Source organism: Macaca nemestrina, chromosome 8 (genome assembly GCF_043159975.1).
Source record: "Macaca nemestrina isolate mMacNem1 chromosome 8, mMacNem.hap1, whole genome shotgun sequence".
In the NCBI taxonomy this organism is placed as follows: Eukaryota; Metazoa; Chordata; class Mammalia; order Primates; family Cercopithecidae; genus Macaca; species Macaca nemestrina.
In genome coordinates this window covers 50,715,264-50,740,066 of record NC_092132.1, presented here as the reverse complement: position 1 = coordinate 50,740,066, position 24,803 = coordinate 50,715,264, and the positions used below count along the sequence as shown (strand labels likewise).

General features: G+C 39.9%; 1 protein-coding gene across 7 annotated transcripts in view; it reads left to right on the top strand.

Moving 5' to 3' along the window:
• LOC105497236 (epithelial splicing regulatory protein 1) overlaps nt 1-24,803 on the top strand; it is a 69,361-nt gene that overhangs the window by 26,342 nt on the left and 18,216 nt on the right. For 4 of the 7 annotated variants that reach the window (XM_011768208.2, XM_011768207.2, XM_011768205.2 and 1 more), the window contains exons 10-13: nt 687-988; nt 4,881-5,099; nt 7,737-7,935; nt 11,166-11,334. In XM_011768208.2, coding sequence (XP_011766510.2) covers nt 687-988; nt 4,881-5,099; nt 7,737-7,935; nt 11,166-11,334 — 889 coding nt within the window. The remainder of the gene's footprint in view (nt 1-686; nt 989-4,880; nt 5,100-7,736; nt 7,936-11,165; nt 11,335-24,803) is intronic. The other 3 variants (XM_011768209.2, XM_011768206.2, XM_011768204.2) reach the window with 1 other exon arrangement.

Below are 24,803 nucleotides of genomic sequence, written 5' to 3'. Positions count from 1 at the left end.
GGGAAAATGTTACTAGTGTACGAGTTTCAAAGATACACATTTAAGTATTTGCTATATGACAACACTGTACAAAATGTTTTATGTTAGGCAGAATGTTGATCAATATTGAAAGTAGGTACCCCATATAATCATTATACTATTGTTTTTACTCAAGAGTGTTTGAACCTTTCTTAATTAAAAAAAAAAAAAAGTAATTGAGTTACTTGCAGATGGTTTTCTGGGGTGGGGGGGGAGTAATCAGGAAAAAATTTTTGTTTTTAAAGCCAAAGTGCTTTATATCTGTTACCCTACTTAATTTTCATAATTTATGACATAGGCAATCTTACAGACCAGAAAAAGCACAGAATTGAACTGGACTAAGATTATGCCCTAGTAAGCAGTAAAACCAAGATTGGACCCAGGCATTCTGGCTCCAGGACCTGTGCCTTTAACTACCACAATGACTTACTAGTGATCAGCCCATGATTTTATTGTGTTGCCAGCTTCCTAAAATAAAAAGGATGTTTTATGAAGAAGGGGAGGAGTAGGAGAAAATTCTGATTTCTAGGATGTTATTTTGAATTCAATAGGAGTGTGGGTCTTCATTATGAACTCAATACATTGGCAGGGCTTTTATCACTTTAAAATCGGTAATGTTGATGTCTTAACTATTTCTCTCCCTGCTTCCTGGTATTTGTTTTCCCTAGGTACTTCCAATGAGGTAGCCCAGTTTCTTTCCAAGGAAAATCAAGTCATTGTCCGCATGCGGGGGCTCCCTTTCACGGCCACAGCGGAAGAAGTGGTGGCCTTCTTTGGACAGCATTGCCCTATTACTGGGGGAAAGGAAGGCATCCTCTTTGTCACCTACCCAGATGGTAGGCCAACAGGGGATGCTTTTGTCCTCTTTGCTTGTGAGGAATATGCACAGAACGCATTAAGGAAGCATAAAGACTTGTTGGGTAAAAGATACATTGAACTCTTCAGGAGCACAGCAGCTGAAGTTCAGCAGGTTGGTTTTAAAAACGAGTATGTTGTTCCTTTGCATTGATTTCTGTTCTTTATCTCTGAAAACAGTCCTACATTACTCATTATGTTAAAATAAAACTGGCAAAATACTGAAAGTGTAACTGCATGAAAATAGTCTTGATTCTATAACCAAGAGATAGCCACTGTTATCCTGTACACACACAGAAAACATACTATGTGTTTTTACAGAAATGGGATACTGCTATAGCTGGAATTTTGTATTCTGGTTTAAAACTGTATCTTGAAAGTTTACCCATGTCTGAAAAGTTTCATCTTTAAATATCTCATGGAAGTGCATACTTTATCTAGAAATTCCTCTAGTGTACATTTAGATTGATCTTTTTCTACTGTAAGACATTTCTATGTAAAATGCTTGAACTGTCATCAGTTTGATTTCTGTAGCACTGGATATAGAGCGTGAGCTTTTAAGGTTTTTAATGTGTTGCCAAATGTTATTTCCCAAAAGACTTCATCAGTTTCATACCCTGCTGGTGAGCTCTGTCCTGTTTTTACAAGCTTTCCGCATGTGTGTGTGTGTGTGTGTGAGTGTGAGTGTGTGACAGAGTCTCACTCTGTCGCCCAGGCTGGAGTACAGTGGCGCACTCTCGGCTCACACCTCCGCCTGCCCCAGTTCAAGCAAATGTCCTGTCTCAGCCTCCTGAGTAGCTGGGATTACAGGTGCCTGCCACCACACCCAGCTAATTTTTGAATTTTTAATGGAGATGGGGTTTCGCCATGTTGGCCAGGCTGTTCTCGAACTCCTGACCTCAGGTGATCCACCAACCTTGGGCTCCCAAACTGCTGGAATTACAGGTGTGAGCCACTGCGCCTGGCTACTTTCAGCGTTTTTGAGGCACAAAATGAGGCAATCACTTCCTCAAAAATGTACTGAGATCTAGGCATTAAACCATTTACAGAATCACAAGCTTTTCAACTGTTCTTGACTTACCAGCCACCAGCTGAACATGTCTTCAGGGATCAGTTTTTCTTTGTAGCAGAAATGGTATAGACTGCTTTTCCAACTTGCTCTTTACATAGCTTTTCCAATTTGCTCTATTTGTGTCCCATAGTAGAATAGTGATTCAAATGATTCCACAGATCTGCTTTGTAAGTATTTAGGATACTTACTTATTTCTGTGAGTTCATCAGAGTCTTGTGTAGCTTCTGCATCCCATTATATGTTGTGATTTTAAATAATTGTGCAAAGTTAAGAACCTTTTTACCTAGTAGAATACCAAAATGATTTTTGTACTTAGAATAAGTTTAGGTGAAATTCTAAATTATTTTTGTGTTCCATTGTACTGGTGCTCTTGAACCCTAAACTAGCTACATTCTTACAGTTTAAAATTTAAATCTGGCCAGGTGCAGTGGCTCATGCCTGTAATCCTAGCACTTTGGGAGGCCGAGGCGGGCAGATTGCCTGAGCTCAGGAGTTCAAAACCAGCTTGGGCAACAAGGTGAAACCCCATCTCTGCTGAAAATACAAAAAAAAAAAAATTAGCTGGGTGTGGCAGTGTGCACCTTTAGTCCCAGCTACTTGGGAGGCTGAGGCAGGAGAATCGCATGAACCCAGGAGGCGGAGGTTGCAGTGAACTGAGATCACACTGCACTCTGGCCTGGGTGACCAAGCAAGGCTTTGTCTCCCCCCAACCAAAAAAAAAAAAAAAAAATTTTTATACCTTTTTGAAAATGTCATAAGTGCTGAATCTCTAAAATGTGCTTGAGTTTTCAAACATGGCACGCATTCTTCCCAAACCAGGAGAAAAAACTAGATAGAGATGTGGTTTCAGATCTTTACTTGGAAGGAGAGTTTCTTTTATGAAATCATGGCCTAGAACAAGCTACTGCAGGTCCTGGCTACTGTGTGTTGGTTTGGGAATAGAGTAGGCTGCCTCTCTATGATTCTACTATGAGTTGCTTTTGGGTGTGTGTTCTCTCTACTTCTCCATCCTTCCTGATGTATTTAATAGGTTTTGAACTAGTCATAGGTTCTTCCACTGTTTTTTCTTCATTACTAGTAATCATTTTATTCAATAAATATTTGAGCACCTCTTAATTGTCAGGTATCATGAGATGCTTCACCATTTCCTGTCTTGAGTTTATCTATTACTACACTAATTTTCTATTCTTGTTCTTCTAATGTTTTTGCTGTGTCTGGATTGTTGATATAATTTCTTTTTTCTTTTTCTTTTTCTTTTTTTTTTTGAGACGGAGTCTTGCACTGTTGCTCAGGCTAGAGTGCAGTGGCACGATCTCGGCTCACTGCAAGCTCTGCCTCCTGGGTTCACGCCATTCTTCTGCCTCAGCCTCTCGAGTAGCTGGGACTACAGGCGCCCACCACCATGCCCAGCTAATTTTTTTGTACTTTCAGTAGAGTTGGGGTGTCACAGTGTTAGCCAGGATGGTCTCGATGTCCTGACCTTGCGATCTGCCCACCTCAGCCTCCCAAAGTGCCGGGATTACAGGTGTGAGCCACCGTGCCCAGCCCCTGTTTATATAATTTCTTATTAAAGTCTTCGTGTCTCTTTTTCATGCCGTTTCTCTGGTGGTGCTGTTTGATTTTTGTCCCCTCTTACTCAGCAACTGAGCAGGGTGTGAGTGGGGAAATTAGTGCATGTTTTGGGGAGGCGTTCACTGATTCTTCTGTATTGTCAGTTTATGGGATGTTAAAGGCTAGAGTGATTAAGTTGTTCAGAAAACCTGGAGATGCCACAGATGGCATTTGCCTGAGGACTTCTAGTATTATGAACTAGTTGGCATGCTCTGAGGCAAAAGTGGACAAGAGTCTTGTAATATGAGTGTTGCCTAAGGGCAGTCTTTTGTCTAAAATTCACCTGACCTATCACCATCTGTTTCCAAGAAAGGTGAATTCTGTGAATCTAGAAGATATTCAAGATCTTGTGTCTTACCACTGTCTCAAATTCACAGGGAAACTAAATTACTATTCATCTTTATAGTCAAGAAATGATTCTTTTTTTTTTTTTTTTTTTTTTTTTTGAGACGGAGTCTTGCTCTGTCTCCCGGGCTGGAGTGCAGTGGCCCGATCTCAGCTCACTGCAAGCTCCGCCTCCCGGGTCCACGCCATTCCCCTGCCTCAGCCTCCCGAGTAGCTGGGACTACAGGCGCCTGCCACCTCACCCGGCTAGTTTTTTTTGTATTTTTTAGTAGAGACGGGGTTTCACCGTGTTAGCCAGGATGGTCTCGATCTCCTGACCTCATGATCCACCCGTCTCGGCCTCCCAAAGTGCTAGGATTACAGGCTTGAGCCACTGCGCCCGGCCAAGAAATGATTCTTTTCAGTTCTTTATATACACCCATTCTGTCTTGTGCTATTATTCATTATATTTTAATATAATCCAGAGTGATTTTTGGCCTGTGATTCTTTTACTGGGTCATTCTCTATTTCTTGGGTTTGGAGGTGGAGTATGAAGGTAATGAGGGGAATAGTGTGTACTTAGTGAAATGATATCTAATGCATTGCTACAAAAGTCCACATTTAGTGATATGTTCAGAATTGTATAAAAGCGGCAGCTTTAGGGATAATAGTCCCTCATAGATAGTGATACATTGTTACAGGTAGACACTAAGTGTTTAAATGTTTTGTGTTGTACGCCTCACCGTGTATTATTTGACAAAAATGAGTATCATGCTTTCCCTGCTGAAATGCATGAATCCCTTTCTCCATTACTTCTCAAACTTGCATGTACTTCTGAATCACTTGAAGATTTAGTTCAGATGAAGAGTCATATTGATTAGGTCTGGGGTGGAGCTGGATTCTGCATTTCTGACGAGCTTCCCAGTGATGCCATTGCTGATCTGCGGAAAGCAGGGGAGTAGCACAGCTCTAAATCACTTCTGTTTTGCTTTGAGTACAGGTGCTGAATCGATTCTCCTCGGCCCCTCTCATTCCACTTCCAACCCCTCCCATTATTCCAGTACTACCTCAGCAATTTGTGCCCCCTACAAATGTTAGAGACTGTATACGCCTTCGAGGTCTTCCCTATGCAGCCACAATTGAGGACATCCTGGATTTCCTGGGGGAGTTCGCCACAGATATTCGTACTCATGGGGTTCACATGGTTTTGAATCACCAGGTAAGAAAGATACTTAGTGGAAAACTTATTTGCTTTTTCTCACTACGTATGAGAATATCTAATACTAGATATTGGATAATCTATTAGAAATATCTAATATTAGATATTAGTCTTTGATAAATAAAATTAGTCTTAGATAAATTTAGATAAAATTAGTCTTTGATAAATAAAATTAGTCTTAAATTACTTACATCTAATTAAAAAGTACATAGTCCTCAGTTACACACTAAGTCTTTAAGGAAAGACTTAACTGTAAATACAAGAGGTCTTTAGAATGAACTGAAAATAATGCTATCATTAGTATAATAATTCAAATTCAGCTTTGATTCCTTCAGCACATATATCCATCACATTATCAATAGCATCAAGTAGGCACCACATACATTATCAGTCTTGACACAATTTTTCTTATTTTGGCTACTCAACCCTGCAACTCTGCTGTAGTGTTACAGCAATCATGAATGATGCTTATTTTAACAAATAAGCATACCTGTTCCAGAATATTTTGTATCCATAGACTACCTAGAAATGGCTTATTTCGTATTTAATATATACATGTTAGACATCAAATTACATTCAATAGCAAGCAAACTCAATGAAGACTTGTATCCACACCACCTAGAAAGAACAATATGTGTGGATCATAACAGGCTCTCAAATGTATTAATGAATGAGTTGCTGAGAAGCCTGTATCAAAATCTAACGGAATTCTTCTGTATGCAAATGTAAAGTATTTCCTAGATTATTGTCATCTAATTTTTGGTTAAAGAAAATATGTTTGCTGGAAAATTAACAGTATCTTGTGCTGTCATAAGCAGCATAAAATTTTACAAACCCACAAGACAGGTATTTCTAATTGAAACTTTGGAACTTTTTTTTCTTTTTTTTTGAGACAGATTCTCACTCTGTCGCCCAGGCTGGAGTACAATGGTGTGATCTTGCTCACTGCAACCTCTGCCTCCTGGGTTCAAGCATTTCTCCTGCCTCAGCCCCCCGAGTAGCTGGGATCACAGGTGTCCACCATCATTCCCGGCTAATTTTTGTATTTTTAGTAGAGACAGGGTTTCACCATGTTGGCCAGGCTGGTCTCAAACTCCTGACCTCAGGTGATCCACCCACCTCAGCCTCCCAAAGTGCTGGGATTACAGGCGTGAGCCGCTGCAACCAGCCTGGAACTCTTTATTAAATGCAAAGCTATGTTAATTTTTGAAAATGTTTTCTGAGGATTAAGGATTGAATGTAGGCTTATATTGAAAATACTGAATTTTTTTTTCCCTAAATTGCTAATTTCTCACCTTTTCACTTGGAGATTTGGTCACTTCATAACTGTAATCTTGTCTCACTGGAAAGCATGTACCATTGGATACAAGGAGTCAGAAAACCATCCTGAGCCCTTGCCTTCTATACCAGTTTTCTCCATCAGCACATGCTCGTTCTAAATCTTCAGTCAATATTAATATTATACAACTTGTTATCTGACCCTCAGCATGCTTCACTGGTAGGAGTTTTTAATGAATACAATTGCCCACATTTAAGCATCACCAGGGAATTATTTGGTTTCTTATTGAGTCACCACTTCTAATAACCCAGAGGCCATTACTCTTTGATTAACAACAGTATTTGTCTCTCTTTGACTCATGTGACCTACTGTGATTACACTTGGGGAAAGGTTCTTAGATGATGGGCAAACTCTTAGCTGCCTTGAAGATGTTAGGTTTCCATCTTGGACTGGGTTTGTTGCTAGTTTCCCTGGTATGGTAACTCTAATGGTAACTTGCATGGTAATAATTTCATAGTCCTTAAGAGACTTACTGAGAAAACCATAAAATAAGAAAGTAGTCCTATAAGCTGATCATGTCTTTTTCTCCCCCATAAAACATTCATGCTCAATAAAACTAAGGCGTTCTACCTCTGTGGAACACAAATCTACAGGCTTGGTTTGAAATAGGGGATTTTAGCAAGCTATTACTAATAGAAAATATCTATTAGTAATACCTGTTTGACCAAGGTAGAGCTGTAAGGAGTGAGAGAAGGGCTCCCAAGCAAGGCTGATGATACATACAGCTCTCACCAATCATCACTGGGCCTTGTACCTCCCAAATTCCTTGCCCCCAAGCTACATTCCAACCCAGGCCTCAGGGATAAGGGAAGAGTGAAAGGGATATGGCAGGTCAGTGATGAACTGAGAGTCGAAAAAGAACACCGGTTTGTTCATTTTCCTGTAGGAGAGTACCTAAAGCTCCAGTGCTGGTTCTGTCACTAGCTTTTCTCAATTGAATGAGATTTAATCAAATTTCTCAGAAGAGAAGAAAAACTAATATACGATCCTATATTTTGAAACCACAGTCTCAAGGAGACCCTTTCAAAACCTTGTAAATCTGATACTAATTAACAAGTGAAAAAGGCCCATTTTCAGCTATGAGCTCTCAAAACTGTTTCTTAAAGGTTTTGTTGGTCATTCTGGTGATCAAGTGATGAAATGCAAGTCAGGTTCCAGCAGACCACACCATCACCCGGATTTTGTGGCTGAAATATCTGTATGATGGGTGATTGTCACTTTGCATGTTCTATAAGCAACCATTTCCTTGTTGAAGGAGACAGTCTCCTTTTGTTTTTATTCTTCCCCCACACACTCAGGGCCGCCCATCAGGAGATGCCTTTATCCAGATGAAGTCTGCGGACAGAGCATTTATGGCTGCACAGAAGTGTCATAAAAAAAACATGAAGGACAGATATGTTGAAGTCTTTCAGTGTTCAGCTGAGGAGATGAACTTTGTGTTAATGGGGGGCACTTTAAATCGAAATGGCTTATCCCCACCGCCATGTAAGTTACCATGTAAGTTTTTCTTGGGTCTTGGCGCTATTCTACGCTATATGCTGGTAGGTGCTTAAGCTGCTTTCGTAACTCTCTGTGCCCCTGGTTCTTTCTGAGGCAGGTGAGGTGGTTATATAAGGTTCTCCCATCTGTAATCGGTAGTATCTGGTAATCATTTAAGACCTTGGTTGTGGACACCCATAATTAGAGATGCTACAGATATGCTTTCAAATTATATTCCTGCTTTTCCAGTGATAAGCACTTGATTTCTGAAGCTTAGTGTGCTCCAGATAAGCACTGACTCTGGGAGGCAACCTGGCTATATAGATAATTTTAGTACGCATTTAAAGTCAAAATAAAAGTATGGCTGGATTGTTTTTCTTTTCTTTCTTAAAACATACTAACCTTTAAGAAGGTCGGTTTGATGCACATGTTGCATTTAACTTTTTGAGCATCAAGTCTTTTTTGAACATTTTTGAGCATTTCTATTGCTCTCCAGGCTATCTGGAATGAGCAAGTTAGCAAAAACAAAAAACAAAATGAAACAAAAAAACACATAGATTAATTAGCCAAAGTTTCCATTGGATCACAGGATCAGTGCTTAATTTCAAGCCATGCTCTTGCTCATTGGCACCTGGGTGCAAGCCATCTGGAATCCTGTTTGAGGGGAATAAGCCCTGTAGTATATGAAGTTCTAGTTAGTGAATAAGGAACATATGGGATCTGATGTTAAAATTTGAGTCTTTTTTTACACAATTTCTCCTGTAAGTAAGATGTACCTTCTTAGGCCTGTTGGGTATGTTTAAAGAATACAGTATTTGCAGTACAGTTCAAAGATAACTAAGAAAGTAAACTGGATTGTGTGCTTGATTCCCATAAAGTGGGGGATTCGGGCACCTCACTTTCTAATAAGAGGGACCTATACTAATAATCTTGTTTGGTAAAGTATTATTTGTAGAACATTCAGTGGGGCTTAATCCTTTTTATCTTTTGAATTTCTAAATGCTAATATTCCATTTACCTGCTGCTTGCTGTTGGTGAATATCTTAGAGTTGATCATTAATGAGTATGAAGTTTTGGAAATTTATAATTGGGTTAAGAGATCTTACAGTAATCTCAATTGTATGTCTTCAGTATATAAACCACTGGTAATGTCAGTAGCTTTTACGATATCCTTTAGTGATAATCCGTCAAACATTGTAGGATAAAGCCTCTTGTGTGACCCAAATTCTGCTTTTGGAATATCCTTTCACTTGTCTATCCTCCTGGTCATTACAGATTTTTCCTCTGAAGACTTTCATTTTTACCCATTTTTCCTCACAAACCCCCAAATAAAAAAGATTTAAAATCCATGTGTCAGCCAGATACAATGGCTCACACCTGTAATCTCAGCACTTTGGGAGGCCAAGGTGGGAGGATCACTTGAGGCCAGGGGCTCAAGACCAGCTTGAGCAACATAACGAGACCCCTATCTGTACAAAATGTTTTTAAAAGCCAGTCATGGTGGCACACACCTGTGGTTCCATGGGGAGGTGGAGGTGGGAGAATATCTTGAGTCCAGGAGATTGAGGTTGCAGTGAGCCATGATCGTGCCATTGCACTGCAGCCTGAGCAACAGAGCAAGATCCTACCTTCAAAAGTTCCCATAAGAATATACCTTCAATACTTACCAAAAATGATGATAACATTTAGCCATATTTCTTTTTAGTGGAAGAGCTTAGTTTTTTAAAAACAAAATTCCAATTTTTATGTAACTAATACCTGTTCTACTGGACTTTTTTTTTTTTTTCCTGCCAACGCACTTTAGGTGGTTGCCTAGTCAGCCACCACGCCCAGCCATGTATGTTTGTTTTATTGGTGTGAGGCACTGTCCTGTAATGAACTGCTTGATAGTTTTGAAATCAGAATATGAACCAGGCATGGTGGCTCACGCCTGTAATGGCACTTCGGGAGGCCAAGGCGGGCAGATCACCTGAGGTCAGGAGTTTGAGACTAGCCTGACCAACATGGCAAAACCTTATCTCTACTAAAAAAATACAAGAAATCAGAATATGAGCACAGGCTGCTTAACTTTCTGTAAGACTTAGGTGCCTCAATTTGTGTTGTTGGTCTTTCTCTCGCACAGTTTTTGATGAGTATGAAAGAGGCCCTCAAGTTAAAAGTGATATCAATATGTTGACCTTTGGTCTGTATGCCCATATTTAGCTTGCTGTCTTATTCATCTCCATGGAAATGTAGAAACTCATAAGAACAAAAGACAATTTGAATTCAGCTTGGAGATTTTTGTGGGAAAAAGTTATCCCTTGGGCCTCTGCTGATTGCAAAATATGGTGGTTCTAGATTTGAAGCTTAAAGTCAGGCACCCCATATTAATTCAGCATCTTGTCTTAACTCTTCTGTTGGGTATAGATGGCCCGGATAGTTGTGTTCATTCTACAAGTGAAAGTATCAAGTGACCAGCCACTGGTCTTCTGTTTCTAAACCTAGAAGATGTTGGATAACCAGAAGACAATGGAGTTTGGGCCCATTTTTAAATTTAATTTGAGTCAGCTTTTTATTAGTTGATTCCCAGGAAGACTTAGGCATCAATTCCTTCGGGACTATTTCCCAGGTTGGGTTTTTTTCTTTTTAAAGGTCTGAAAATATAAATTAGCTTCAAAGTCCATCATGTGGGTTGCCTTTAGGTGAGAATAATGCAGAGTTGATCTGCTCATTCCTTTTAGGTCAGTTCCTTCTGGCACAGTCTATGCTTTGACCTAATGTGTGGTAGTGGCCAAGAGAGGTTTATCATGACACTTCTCATTTGATGCTGTACTAATGGGTAGATAACAAGAGGGAGTAGAAGCATAACTTAAAATTTAAAATATTTTGTAGCCTCTAGTGTGAAACTTATACTAAACGTCAGTTCCATGTTTCTTTCCTCTGAGAGTTGGTTTATAGTAACTGGCACTCAGGAACATGGGGGGAAAAATTACATATTGTGAAATGGTTGAGAAGACATGAAAATCCACTTGATGTTGGTGTTTCCGAATTTCAGGCTAAGAACTGTTTTTTAGGTTGACAGTGTGGAATTCAGATACTTCTATGTGTTAACTATATAATCAAAAGGAAATTGCTTAGGATAGGATAAAGAGCTATAATCTCTTTCTTTAAAATGTGTAGATGGAGCAGTGACTTTATGGTTTCAGTGCTAGCACGTGCATGTCAGCTGTGACAAACATGTCTCAAAGAATCTCTCTTTGCATATCTAGGCCTGTCTCCTCCCTCCTACACATTTCCAGCTCCTGCTGCAGTTATTCCTACAGAAGCTGCCATTTATCAGCCCTCTGTGATTTTGAATCCACGAGCACTGCAGCCCTCCACAGCGTACTACCCAGCAGGCACTCAGCTCTTCATGAACTACACAGCGTACTATCCCAGGTAAGGCTCTGACAGAAGTGGAAATGAGGGGCAGAAACAAAGGACTCCTTTGATAGCCAGTGGCCGAGCTCACAAAAGAATATTGTCTGCCATGTTGAAGGTTAGCGTGGCAGGCCACAGCCTCTGGTCATATCTCTGACCAAGAAGGTTGTTTCAAGACAAAGCGAAAGAAGTATAGTTTTTAACCATATACTGACAGCAGGATCTTTTAGGTCAACTATGTCTACAGCTTTCCTTTTTAACCTCTCCTGTCGTAGGACCCTAAGTGAGTAGTGATGTAATCACTGCAATAGGGTGGCAATATCAGATGAATGAATCATAAAACAGGAAAATTCATAACAGGGACAATGGTATTTTGAAGTAGTGTGAATTCATGTTATGGCACAGTGAATAAAAACTGTTGCTTTAAATATTCCAGGGCTTATATTCTTTTCCTCCTAAATCTTTAAACAAATCTATAAACCGATCCAGAATTAGATTATTCAGTGTTTTCTTAGAGTCTATATATTTTAAGTCTGTCTTTTTAGTTGTGTTCAGTTTCTTAGACATAGCATCCTAGGGTATCATGGAGAGAATGTAGTCAGTCTGGGAGTTGGGAGACTGAATGTTAGCTTCTTTCCAAGCTATTTAGACAAAATATTTTGAGTACATACGCAAGCATGTAAGTGAGGCTTATAATAAGTGTCTTGGACCTAACCTGTCTGATCCTACAGCTATGTTGCATTGTATATCCAATATACAGTTTTCCACTAGGAAATAAGAGTTGGGGGTCTCATAGTAACAGGCAAGTTTGTCGCCACTTTTAATTATGTTTTTTATTTTGTTAGGAGTTTTTAAAACATTAATGCTATTGAACATATTCTTTATTCCACTGGAGAAGAAAAATAAGAAAAAGGCTATGACAGTTGTCAGCTAGAAGGTTTGAAAAGGCTGAGAAGCATGAGTAATTGTTCATGATGGAATACTGTGCCAGACACATAGCCCAGCCCCAGTCTGCCACCCTCTCTGGATGCTGTAGTAATTGCTTATGGCATCAGAATGTCAGGAGTGGAATCCTTGGGGTCTCTGAATGTCTGCCAGAGTCCTCGTTCCTATAGTGTAATTGTAGAATATCCACTTCATCACTACTTGCCACCTGAGTATGGTATAGGAAGGAGTTTCTTGGAAATGAGACCGTGAATCTTGAAGCCCCAAAGGCAGAAGGCACTGACATTTATGGCTTAATAGCTCCTGTAATTTTGGATCTGGGCCTGTAGGTCAATATATTTTTCTACCAGTAGTTTAAAAATTTGTAATGTGCTCATTATTAAGTCTGAATGTAGGAATATAGTGAGTAAAAGTGAAGAGTCCCATTTTATACACTTCCAAGTCTAGAAGTAACCGTTACTATCAATTTGGTAATACACATGGATGCTTCCAAATAATGTGTCATCTTAATGTGTACTGTCTAATAGTTTCTTGTTCCTTTTTTAAAAACTTGAAAATGTGTCAGTGACTTCTTTTTTGTATATTTACCTTATTCTTGTAATTTCCTCATAATGTCCAAAGAGTAAAAATATAATTTGTTTATTTGTAGATATTTGTACTTTTAATTTTTCTCTATTAAAGCTCATGTTGATCTTTAAACACTTGATTTTATCTTTCTCTCTCTCTCTCTCTCTCTCACTCTCTCTCACTCTCACTCTCTCTCTCTCTCTCTCTCACTCTCTCACTCTCTCTCTCTCTCTCTCTCACTCTGTCTCTCTCTCTCACTCTCAAACTTTTTTTCCCCTACTAGAGACGAGGTTTTGCCATTTTGCCTAGGCTGGTCTCAAACTCAAGTGATCCACCTGCCTCAGCGTCCCAAAGTGCTGGGGTTACAGGGGACATGCTTGTATTTCTGTAGGACAGTTTTACAGAAGTATAATTTTAAAAATGAAGGTTGGGTGCATTATAAATAAGCTAATACTTCCAAATTAACCCCTAGAGTGTGTTATTTTATATTTCTCCACTTTTAGTGAAATTACCTACATAACAATATGAAAGCATTCAAACATGGGAATTATATGTTCTTATTTATGCTGTAAATCTGGTATGATTTAAAAAGCATATGCCAAAAGATGTTTTATAATTTGGATAGAAAAACATCAATTTTTTTTCTTTTCTTTTTTTTTTTTTTTTGAGACGGAGTCTCGCTCTGTCACCCAGGCTAGAGTGCCGTGGCCGGATCTCAGCTCACTGCAAGCTCCGCCTCCCAGGTTTACGCCATTCTCCTGCCTCGGCCTCCCGAGTAGCTGGGACTGCAGGCGCCCGCCACCTCGCCCGGCTAGTTTTTTGTATTTTTTAGTAGAGACGGGGTTTCACAGGGTTAGCCAGGATGGTCTTGATCTCCTGACCTTGTGATCCGCCCGTCTCGGCCTCCCAAAGTGCTGGGATTACAGGCTTGAGCCACCGCGCCCGGCAATTTTTTTTTTTCTTTTGAGTCGGAATTTCGCTCTTGTTGCCCAGGCTGGAGAGTAATGGCACTATATCGGCTCACCGCAACCTCCGCCTCCTGGGTTCAAGCAATTCTCCTGCCTCAGCCTCCCAAGTAGCTGAGATTACAGGCAGGCACCACCACACCCAACTAATTTTATATTTTTAGTAGAGAAGCGGTTTCTCCATGTTGGTCAGGCTGGTCTCAAACTCCCGACCTCAGATGATCTGCCTGCCTCGGCCTCCCAAAGTGCTGAGGGATTACAGGTGTGAGCCACCGCGCCCAGCAAAAAACATTAATTTCTAACCTGGCATAAACTATTGGGCATTTGAGTCTATTAAAAAACTTTGTTATGTAAATGCTCAAGTATGTTTTGGCCTCCACTCTGATAAGTGGGAAATCTGAAACAGCATATTCTAGGGATATATTAATCAGAAGCTCTTGTGTTTTTCTTTATTTTTAAATTTTCTCCATTAAAAAAAAAAGCCACAAGTGGTAGGTTATGCCTGTAATCCCAGCACTTTGGGAGACTAAGGTGGGAGGATCACTGGAAGCCAAGAGTTAGACACCAGCCTGAGACTCAAAGTGAGACCTCATCTCTACTAAAAATAAAAAAAAAAACTGGCTTGGCATGGTGGCTCATGCCTGTAATCCCAGCACTTTAGGAGTTCGAAATGGGCAAATCATTGGAGGTTAGGGGTTCGAGACCAGCCTGGCCAACATGGTGAAACTCCACCTACTAAAAAATACAAAAATTAGCCAGGTGTAGTGGTGGGTATCTGTAATCCCAGCTACTTGGGAGGCTGAGGCAGGAGAGTTGCTTGAACCCAGGAGACGGAGGGTGCAGTGAGCCAAGATCATGCCACTGCACTCCAGCCTGGGTGTCACAGCTAGACTCCGTCTCAAAAAATAAATAAAAATAAATGGGCTGGGTGTGGTGGCTCACGCCTATAATCCCAGCACTTTGGGAGGCCGAGGCAGGCAGATCACAAGGTCTGAGACCAGACTGGCCAATATGGTGAAACCCCGTCTCTACTAGTACCAAAATTAACCGGGCATGGTGGCGGGCACCTGTAGTTCCAGGTACTAGGGAGGCCGAGGCAGAAGAATCGCTTGAACCTGGGAGGCGGAGGTTGCAGTGAGTCGAGATCGTGCCACTGCACTCCAGCCAGGGCAACAGAGCGAGACTCCATCTCAAAAAATAAAAATAAAAATAAATGAGGCTGTCATAACAGCATCTGGAAGAGCAGGTGAAATGAAAGCTTGTATGCCTCATGTGGTTTTGTTTTCTCTTTTTGGGCTTGTGACCCGCTTCTCTCCCTCAAAACAGGGTTTCAGTTATCCAGTGACTCATACGTTAGCATAGAACAGAAAATAATGAGAAGGGCTTTCCATTTGGGTCGTCTCTGATTATCAATACAAAATCAGTTACATCACATCTTTTCTCTTTCATTACATCAAGCCCTACTTTTTCTTCTGACCTCTCATGTTTCTCAGAAAAGAATATTCTCCTTTGCATCAAAGGTGTTGCATAGGTGAGAGACACGCTGATTCTTCAAAGAAGGAATGACATACATACCTTCTATGCATCTCTTGCCTTTCATATGACACTATAAATTACAAGTAACGTCATCTTTTTTGTTTTTGTTTTGCGAGATGTAGTCTGGCTCTGTCACCCAGGGCAGAGTGCAGTGGCGCTACCATGGCTCACTGCAGCCTTGATCTCCCAGGCTTAAGTGATCCTCACATCTCAGCCTCCCAAGTAGCTGAGACTAAAGGCATGCACCACCTCACTCGGCTAATTTTTTGACTTTTTGTGGAGACAGGGTCTCACTTTGTTGCCCAGGCTGGTCTCAAAGTACTGAGCTCAAGCAATCTTCCCACATCAGCCTCACAGTGTGCTGGGATTACAGGTGTGAGCCCCCATGCCCAGCCAAGTAACAACATTTTGAGCCATCAAAGGAAGCACAGGAAGTTTTACTTTTTTTTAATGAGTGATGTAGTCACAAATAAACTGTGCATGCTTGTATAAAAGCTTTATGGTGAGGAATAACCGTTTTCTTTCTTGGGATAACCCTTTGTTGTAAAATCAGCTTTTGTTATAACCCAATGAATGAATATGTATATTTAGTAATATGTGTGTGTGTTTCTATCTTTGGTTTGTTGTATAGTGTTATTGTGTTCTATCCTGGTATTCTTTGTAGTTGAACCAGAAGAATACCAAGCCTCAGAGATGCTTATATTTCCTATTTTGAACTTGCCCTTATCATTCCAGTTGTAAAAAATAATACACAGTGAACCCTTGTACACTTGGCCTAGTTTATCCCAATGGTAACATATGGGAATCAGCTTACTTACTAATTCGCTTGTTGTTGCAAGTGTTCTCACAGGACCAAAAAAAAAAAGAGAATTCTTGATTTAAAAGTTTTCTTACAAGTTAAATATTTAGTATAACAAATGCAAACAAGAATTTAGCATCCAATGAAATGATGCTAGAAGTAATAGTAATATTGATGAAATATGAAGCAATATTATAATATGAGAGAAGTGCCAGGTAATTTTTGTGGGTGGCCATGATTACGATTATCAGTGTTTTCAGTTTGGATTAGGTGTCTAAATGATGTAAAGAAGAACAACTGCTGTGGGCAACTCACTCTGTACTACCAGTCAGCGAGAGTTCATTATGGCTTTCAGGGAGGAAATGACCCTTTTTAATTAAAAACCTTAATGCACCTTCTGAGAATAAAAATACAAATATGCTTAATCCTTTTTACCGTTGCACAAAATTAGCAAATGTGTTGGACCTCAAGGAAAAATAATCAGTCAAAACACCTAACAGACATTTGGTTTCAATTTAAAAAATTGTTTTTCCAAGGATTTTTTTCTTATAAAATTAAAACCATATTAATCAAATATAACTTAAAATCCCTATTATAGACACTTGCAAACAGAAGTTGTGAGATTATATATCTACCACTAAGTTTCAACAATATCTTTTTTGTTTTCTTTGAGATAGTCTCGCTCTGTTACCCAAGCTGGAGTGCAATGGCGTGTGGTCTCAGTTCACTGTAACTTCTGCCTCTTTGGTTCAAGCAATTCTCCTGCCTTAGCTCCCCGAGTAGTGGGGTTACAGGCGTATGCCACCACCAGGGAAATGTTTAAAATAGGGCAATATGAGGTGAAATAAGCTTACTGTGTTTATCAAGATTGTCTCCTGTATTTTGGTTAAGTTCTTCTGCTTTAAAGTCGTTACTACTTTAAGAATAAAGTATATAATTTAAAGGTATGTCTGATACAAATAGTTAACAGATGAAAAAAATGATCCCTAGGTTTTGTTCTTGGGGGCGGTGGGGGTGGTAGTAGGAAAAGCAATAGCAGTAGATGAAACAAGATTGGCAAACTTGATATTGTTGTGCAGGGCACATTATCTCACGGCTGTAATCCCAGCACTTTGGGAGGCCGAGGCAGGTGGATCACTTGAGGTCAGGAGTTTGAGACCATCCTGGCCAACTTGGGGAAACCCCATCTCTACTAAAAATACAAAAGTTAGCCAGACATGATGGCGCATGCCTGTAATCCCAGCTACTTGGGAGGCTGAAATGGGAGAATCACTTGAACCTGGGAGGTGGAGGTTACAGTGAACAGAGATCGTGCTACTGCACTCTAGCCTGGGCAACAAAGTGAGACTCTGTCTCAAAAATAAATAACTAAATGATAACCAAAAAAATCTTCAAAAATAATAACTTTTGTGAATGTGCCTATCTGGAAAGTGCTTTCCATTACTTTGCCAATGTGCCCAAATGTTCATGGATCACAGTGGATTTTACTTGCTTCCTAACCTAGGATTTAAATAAAAAAACTGCATTTTGAAATGTCATTTTTTCCTAAATCTATAAAAGGATCAGCTGTGTTATTTTGTACTTTCAGCTGAGCAAGAAGACTACTTTTAGCCGAGCACGGTGGTTCACACTTGTAATCCCAGCACTTTGAGAGGCCGAGGAGGGCAGATCACCTGGCGTCAGGAGTTCGACACCAGCCTGGCCAACATGGTGAAACCCCACCTCTACTAAAAATACAAAAATTAGCCGGGCGTGGTGGTGCACACCTGTAATCCCAGCTACTCAGGAGGCTGAGGCATGAGAATTGCTTGAACCTGGGAGGTGGAGGTTGCAGTGAGCCGAGATTGTGCCATTGCACTCCAGCCTGGGTGACAGTGAGATTCCTCTCGAAACAAACAACTTTCAAAACAGTTTCTAATATAGGATTTTCTTTTTTCTCGAACACTCTGAAGAGACCAAGTATAGGATTTGTTTGAAAACTAGTGTGGGATTTATTTGAAAACTAAATTCTTTTAGGGGACTTTATGCAGTAATCTTGTTTTGTGTAAGCAGTCTCTCACTTTGCTGTGTGTTTGGAACAAATATTAAGTTAACGCTAGTATGCAGTTCCTTTTTTGTAATCTTTGATACAACTGGGGCAAAATTTTTTTTTTTTTAATTTTGTTTTTTGAGACGGAGTTTTGCTCTTATTGCCCAGGCTGGAGTGCAATGGCGCGATCTCAGCTCACCACAACCTCCGCCTCCCAGGTTCAAGCAATTCTCCTGCCTCAGCCTCCCAAGTAGCTGGGATTACAGGCATGCGCCACCATGCCCAGCTAATTTTGTATTTTTAGTAGAGATGGGTTTTTTCCGTGTTGGTCAGGTCCATCTCGAACTCCCAACGTGAGGTGCTCCACCCACCTCGGCCTCCCTAAGTGCTGGGATTACAGGCGTGAGCCACTGCGCCCAGCCTGGGGGTAAATTTAAGTTTAGTTTCCAAATTTTTTTGGCAGCACATACATTTGCCAGGTATTTGGGTGAAATATATTCTTAGAAGATTAATTCATTTGTGCCAAAGTGTTTTCCTATTTATTTGGTTCCTTAGACTTTTCTCCGAGTGGTAGAAACACAGGGCTGTAGAAGCCTGTATGGACTTTTAGGAGCACTAACAGAAATCCAGGGTCCAGAGGTAGTCATCAGTCCATAGACTGCTGTAGTTATTAAATCCATGAAGAACCTTGAAAAGTTAACCTTGTTAATTTCAGATGAAATTTAAAGTCAGTTTAAAGGTTTCCTACATGAAAATTGACTAGGTTTTACACTGGCAAGGACTGAAACAGAATGTTTCCAGTAACTTCCAAATATGTGGTATTTGTAACACTAGGGATGTTAATGTTGATAAAATGGTTCTGTGCGGTCATTTTGCAAAGCAGTGGAAATTAGATTTTTCTGCAGGGTTTCGCAAAAATGTGAAACAATATGTAGCCCGTGATTCAGAGGGGAGAATGTAATTCTCTAATCTTCCCACTTAATCCATTCCTCTAACCATACAATATGATACTTTGGCCTCTCTTTTTTAGAGAAATTATGGCAAGTCTGCAGGGCGTGGTAGCTCACGCCTGTAATCCCAGAAATTTAGGAGACCAAGGTAGGAGGATCACTTGAGCCCAGGAGTTAGAGACTATCCTGGGCATACGAAAAATTATTTTTTATGTTGGGATGGTGGCACCCACTTGCCCACTTGTAGTCCCAGCTACGTGGGAGGCTGAGGCTAGAGGATTGCTTGAGCCTGGAGATTGAAGCTGCAATGAGCTGTGATCCTGCCACTGCTCTCCAGCCCTGGGAGACAGCACAAGCCTGTCTCTTAAAAAAATAAATAAATAATAAAAAGCCACGTATATCTATATATGGCAAATCCTCAAATTGTGAATATTAATACTCTCTCATACTTCTGACTACCTTTATTTTAGAAAATCACCTGATAACATTAAGTAGTATTACCAATGTTTGTACTTTGTAATTATTAAATGGAGGAAGAGTATTATAAATCTTGTTATCAATATAGTATATATTATGAGTATGTTGATGTGGTGGGCATCTTGGCATCCAGTATGTTCATATCTTGTTTTATATACAATTTTATATGATTTGTTAGGCTACACTGTATATTATAAAACGAGACAATATATATTAGGGTCTGGAAAATATAGAGTAGGGAGAAATTTGTGGATAACAGAATCTTGGCCAATTAAATTGATATTGGCATACCAATGGGCTGTGCGGGAGCTTGAGACTGCAGGGAACTGTGATTGTGCCACTGCACTCTAGTCTGGTTGACAGTGAGACCCTGTCTCAGCAAAACAGTAAGGTTGGGTGTGGTGGCTCTGTAATCCCAGCACTTTGGGAGGCTGAGGAGAGCAGATCACCTGAGGTTAGGAGTTCAAGACTATCCTGGCCAACGTGGCAAAACTCCATCTCTGAAAAAATAAAAAAATTAGCCAGGCATGGTGGCAGACGCCTGTAATCCCAGCTATTTGGGAGGCTGAGGCAGGAGAATGGCATGAATATGAAAGATGGAAGTTGCAGATCGTGCCACTGTACTCCAGCCTGGGCGACAGGGAGACGGAATCTCAAAAAAAAAAAAAAAAAACAAAAAGAAAACCAACAAAAATCAATGGGTTGGGAGCAGGTAGTCAAAGCAAAGGAAGATTGAATGGTAAAATTCATAATTTAAAGGAAAAGATCATAACTTATCAGGGAAATGGAATTTTTATTTACATTGTGTTTAGAAAAACTTAATACCTATATATGTTGTTTTGTTTGAGACAGTCTCCCTTTGTCACCCAGGCTGGAGTGCAGTGTTGTGATCTCAGCTCACTGCAACCTCTGTCCCCTGAGTTCAAGCGATTCTCCTGCCTCAGTCTCCTGCAGCACCCACTACCCTGGCTAATTTTTGTATTTTTAGTAGAGACAGGTTTTGCCATGTTGGCCAGACTGGTCTCGAACTCCTGACCTCAAGTGATCCACCCGCCTCGGCCTCCCATAGTGCTGGGATTACAGGCATGAGCCACCACGGCTGGCCTATGTTACCTATATATGTACAGAGGATATTACGTGCTGCAGTGGAGGAAGTCTTTGACAACTTTATAATATATTAACTCATGTATTTCATTCAGTAATTTCCTAACATGATCTTGGTGCAGCTTACTGAAGGAGCCTTGGCTGTGATCCTAAGTAATTAATGTCTTTGCAACTATGATGCTCTAACAGTTTTCTGGATACAAGCCTTTAGAAAAGCCCCTCTAGTATTATTTTCTTTCCCTTCATTTCCTCACATCCCTTCAGCTCTTTGTTCAGGCAACCCTACGGTTGCTTATCCAGCTCAAGGACAGTCTCCTTGTTAGTTTATTTGATGTGGTGTAGTCTCCAAAACTTTAGAACCTTTGAATACACTGCTACATTGACTTGGTCATTTGTCCCTAACCCTTCGTCCTGTCCCTCTGTCATCCTGTCAATTTTTGAACTTTTATATCTTTTGAGTACAAGTTACATTATTGACACCATGTATATATGATATGTTAATAAATACTGGGCACTTGAGAATCTGAAATATAAAGGTATAATGGAGGTAAGAATCTAAAACAGTGACATTATTGAACGTAACTTTAGATGAGTTACTAATTGGCATAGCACTTTTTTATGAACTTTTTATTCTTAACTTGGCGTGTGATTAGAAAATTTTGTGCTTAATCCTTATATTTCTCTAAACTACTGCCATAAAGTCAATACACATGATTTTTATTACAGCTTTGAGGTAATTTGATAAAATTTACCTATTTTAAGTGTTCAGTCATTTTTAGTATATTTACAGAGTTCCAAAATTTACAATTGTAGAATAATTTTACAATCTATAGGTAATCATGTAACAGTCTAATTTTAGAATATTATGTCACTCCAAAAAGAAACCTTATGCCCATTAGTTAGAAACTCCCATTTGCCTGTCGTCTCTCTCTTCACTGACCCCTCTCCTCATCCCTAAACAACTATCAATCCATTTTCTATTTCTATAGATTTTCCTGTTCTAGATAATGTTTCAGTTTCATTCATATTGTAACATATATCATCCCTTTTATGGTGAAATAATCATTGTAGAGCCATACCACATTTGGTTTATCCATTCATCAGTTGATGGCTATTTAGAGTTGTTTACACTTTTTGGCTATTAAGAATACTACTTCAAACATTTGCATTCATGTTTCTGTGTGGACATAGGTTCTCAGTTTTCTTGGGTATAAGAAGTGGAATTGCTGGATAATACAGTAACTTTAGCTTTCAAGAAATTGCCAACCAGCTGGGTGCTGTGGCTCACGCCTGTAATCCCAGCACTTTGGGAGGCCGAGGCAGGCAAATCACAAGGTCAGGAGATCGAGACCATCCTGGCTAACATGGTGAAACCCCGTCTCTACTAAAAATACAAAAAAATTAGCCGGGTGTGGTGGGAGGGCCTGTAGTCCCAGCTACACGGGAGGCTGAGGCAGGAGAATGGCGTGAACCCAGGAGGCAGAGCTTGCAGTGAGCCGAGATTGCACCACTGCACTCCAGCCTGGGCAACAGAGTGAGACTCCGTCTCAAAAAAAAAAAAAAAAAAAAAAAAAAAAGTTTTCCAAAATGGCTTCACCATTTGACATTCCCACTAACAGCATACGAAGGTTCTAATTTCTGTAATTCCTTCCCAATTCTTACTGTCTTTAATTTTACCCATTGTCTTGGGTGTGAGTTTGCTATCTCATGGTTTTGATTTGCCATTTCCTTAATAAGCATTGGTTTTGAGAATCTTTATATGTGGATCTTAGCTATTTGCACATCTTTGGAGAAATGTCTACTCAAATCCTTTGCACATTTTTAAGTTGGATTATTTTCACTTGTAAATTTTTTTCATATATTCTAAATATGAAATCTTATAAGACATCATTTACAAATATTTTCTCCAATTCTGTAGGTTGGCTTTTCATTTTCTTGATAGTATCCTTTAAAGTCTAAAAGTTTTTAATTTTGATAGTTAAGTTGTTCTTTTTTCCCTTACACTTTTGGTGTGATATCTAATCCAAAGTCACATAGATTTACTACTATGTTTTATAAGTGTTTTGTAGTTTTAACTCTTAGGTTTAGGTATAATTCGATTTGAGTTAATTTTTTGTGTGGTGTGAGGTAGGGGTCTAAAATCATCCCTTTAGAAAAAAATAGTCATCCTTTTATGTATTGATAGTCCATTGTTACAGCACCGTTTATTGAAAACACCTCTTTCCACATCAAATTGTGTTCTAGTAACTCTTATCAAAAATCTATGACCAGCTCTTTTTGTGCCATCAAAATGGTGCACATGAATGTCCTGACCATTGCTCTTAAGAGCATCAACAATGTCAAAAAGAAAGGCAAACATCAGGTTCTTAGAAGGCTGTGCCCCAGTGTGATTGTCCAGTTTCTGACTGATGATGAAGCATGGTTACAATGGCGAATTTGAAGTCATTGAGATCAGAGTTGGGGAAATTGTTGTGAACCTCACAGGCAAGTTAAACAAGTGTGATCATCCTCAGATTTCATGTGCAACTCAAAGATCTAGAAAAGTGGCAGGATTATCTGCTTCCGTGTCATCAGTTTCGTTTCATTATACTGACAACTTGGGCTGGCATCACAGACCATGAAGAAGCACGATGAAAACACACAGGAGGAAAAACCCTGGGATTCATCTTCTTGGGGATATAATATATACAAATAAAATTCCTCAACAGCCAGGTGCCGTGGCTCACACCTGTAATCCTGGCATTTTGGGAGTCCGAGGCGGGCAGATCATGAGGTCAGGAGATCGAGACCATCCTGGCTAACATGGTGAAACCCCCCCCACCCCAAAAAAAATCCCCCAACAGACAAAAACAAAACCAATTGATAATAAGTGTAAAGGTTTATTTCTGTTCTCTCAATTGCATTCCGTGGGTCTATATGCCTCTCCTTGTGCTAGTACTATACTGTTGTGATTGCTGTAGCTTTGTAGTACGTTTTGGATTTGTGAAGAAAAAGTCCTAATTTTTCTTTGTTGACTATTCTGGATCCTTTGTATTTCCATATACATTTTAGGTTAAGTTTTGTCAATTTCTGTATGAAAGACAGCTGGAATTTTGATAGTTATTTAATTGCATCTGTAGGTCAATTTGGTGGTATGGCCATTTTAACAATATTAAGTCTTGCCCAGGCATGGTGGCTCATGCCTGTAATCCCAGTACTTTGGGCGGCTGAGGTGGGCAGATCACTTGAAGCCACCAGTAGTTTGAGACCAGCCTGGCCAACGTGGGAAACCCTGTCTCTACTGAAAATACAAAAATTAGCCGGATGTGATGGCACATGCTTGTAATCCCAGGTACTTGGGAGGCTAAGGCACGAGAATTGCTTGAACCTGGGAGGCAGATATTGTAGTGAGCTAAGATCAAACCACTGCACTCCAGCCTGGGTGACAGCAAGGCTCAGTCTCAAAAAAAAATTACATTTATGAGCATGGGCTGCCTTTCCATTTATTTAGATGATTTTTTCTTTTAACAATGTTTTGTAGTTTTCAGTGTGCAAGTCTTGCACTTTTAAATGCTTTTCTATTTTTGATGCTATAGTGAATAGAATTGTTTGATTTTTGGTGATTGTAGTGTATAGAAATGCAATTGATTTATCCCTGTATTGATCTTATGTAACCTTGCTGAACTGGCTTACTCGATCTAGTAGTTTTTTAGTAAATTCTTTATTTTTCTACATATAAGTTCATATTTGTCTTTATCTTGTCATTTTTATAATGTAAATTATTATTGCTGATTCTTATTTCAGTAATCCACAAAAGACCTTAAAATTTAGAATTTAGGGTTTTTTTGTTTTGAAACAGAGTCTCACTTTGTTGCCCAGGCTGGAGTGCAGCAAATCTTGGCTCACTGCAACCTCTGCCTCCTGGGTTCAAGTGATTCTTGTGCCTCAGCCTCCCAAGCAGCTGGAATCACAGGCATGTGCTACCATGCCTGGCTGATTTTTTTTTTTTTTTTTTTTTTTTTTGAGATAGAGTCTCGCTCTGTCGCCCAGGCTGGAGTGCAGTGGCACGATCTCAGCTCACTGAAAGCTCTGTCTCCCAGGTTCACGCCATTGTCCTGCCTCAGCCTCCTGGGTAG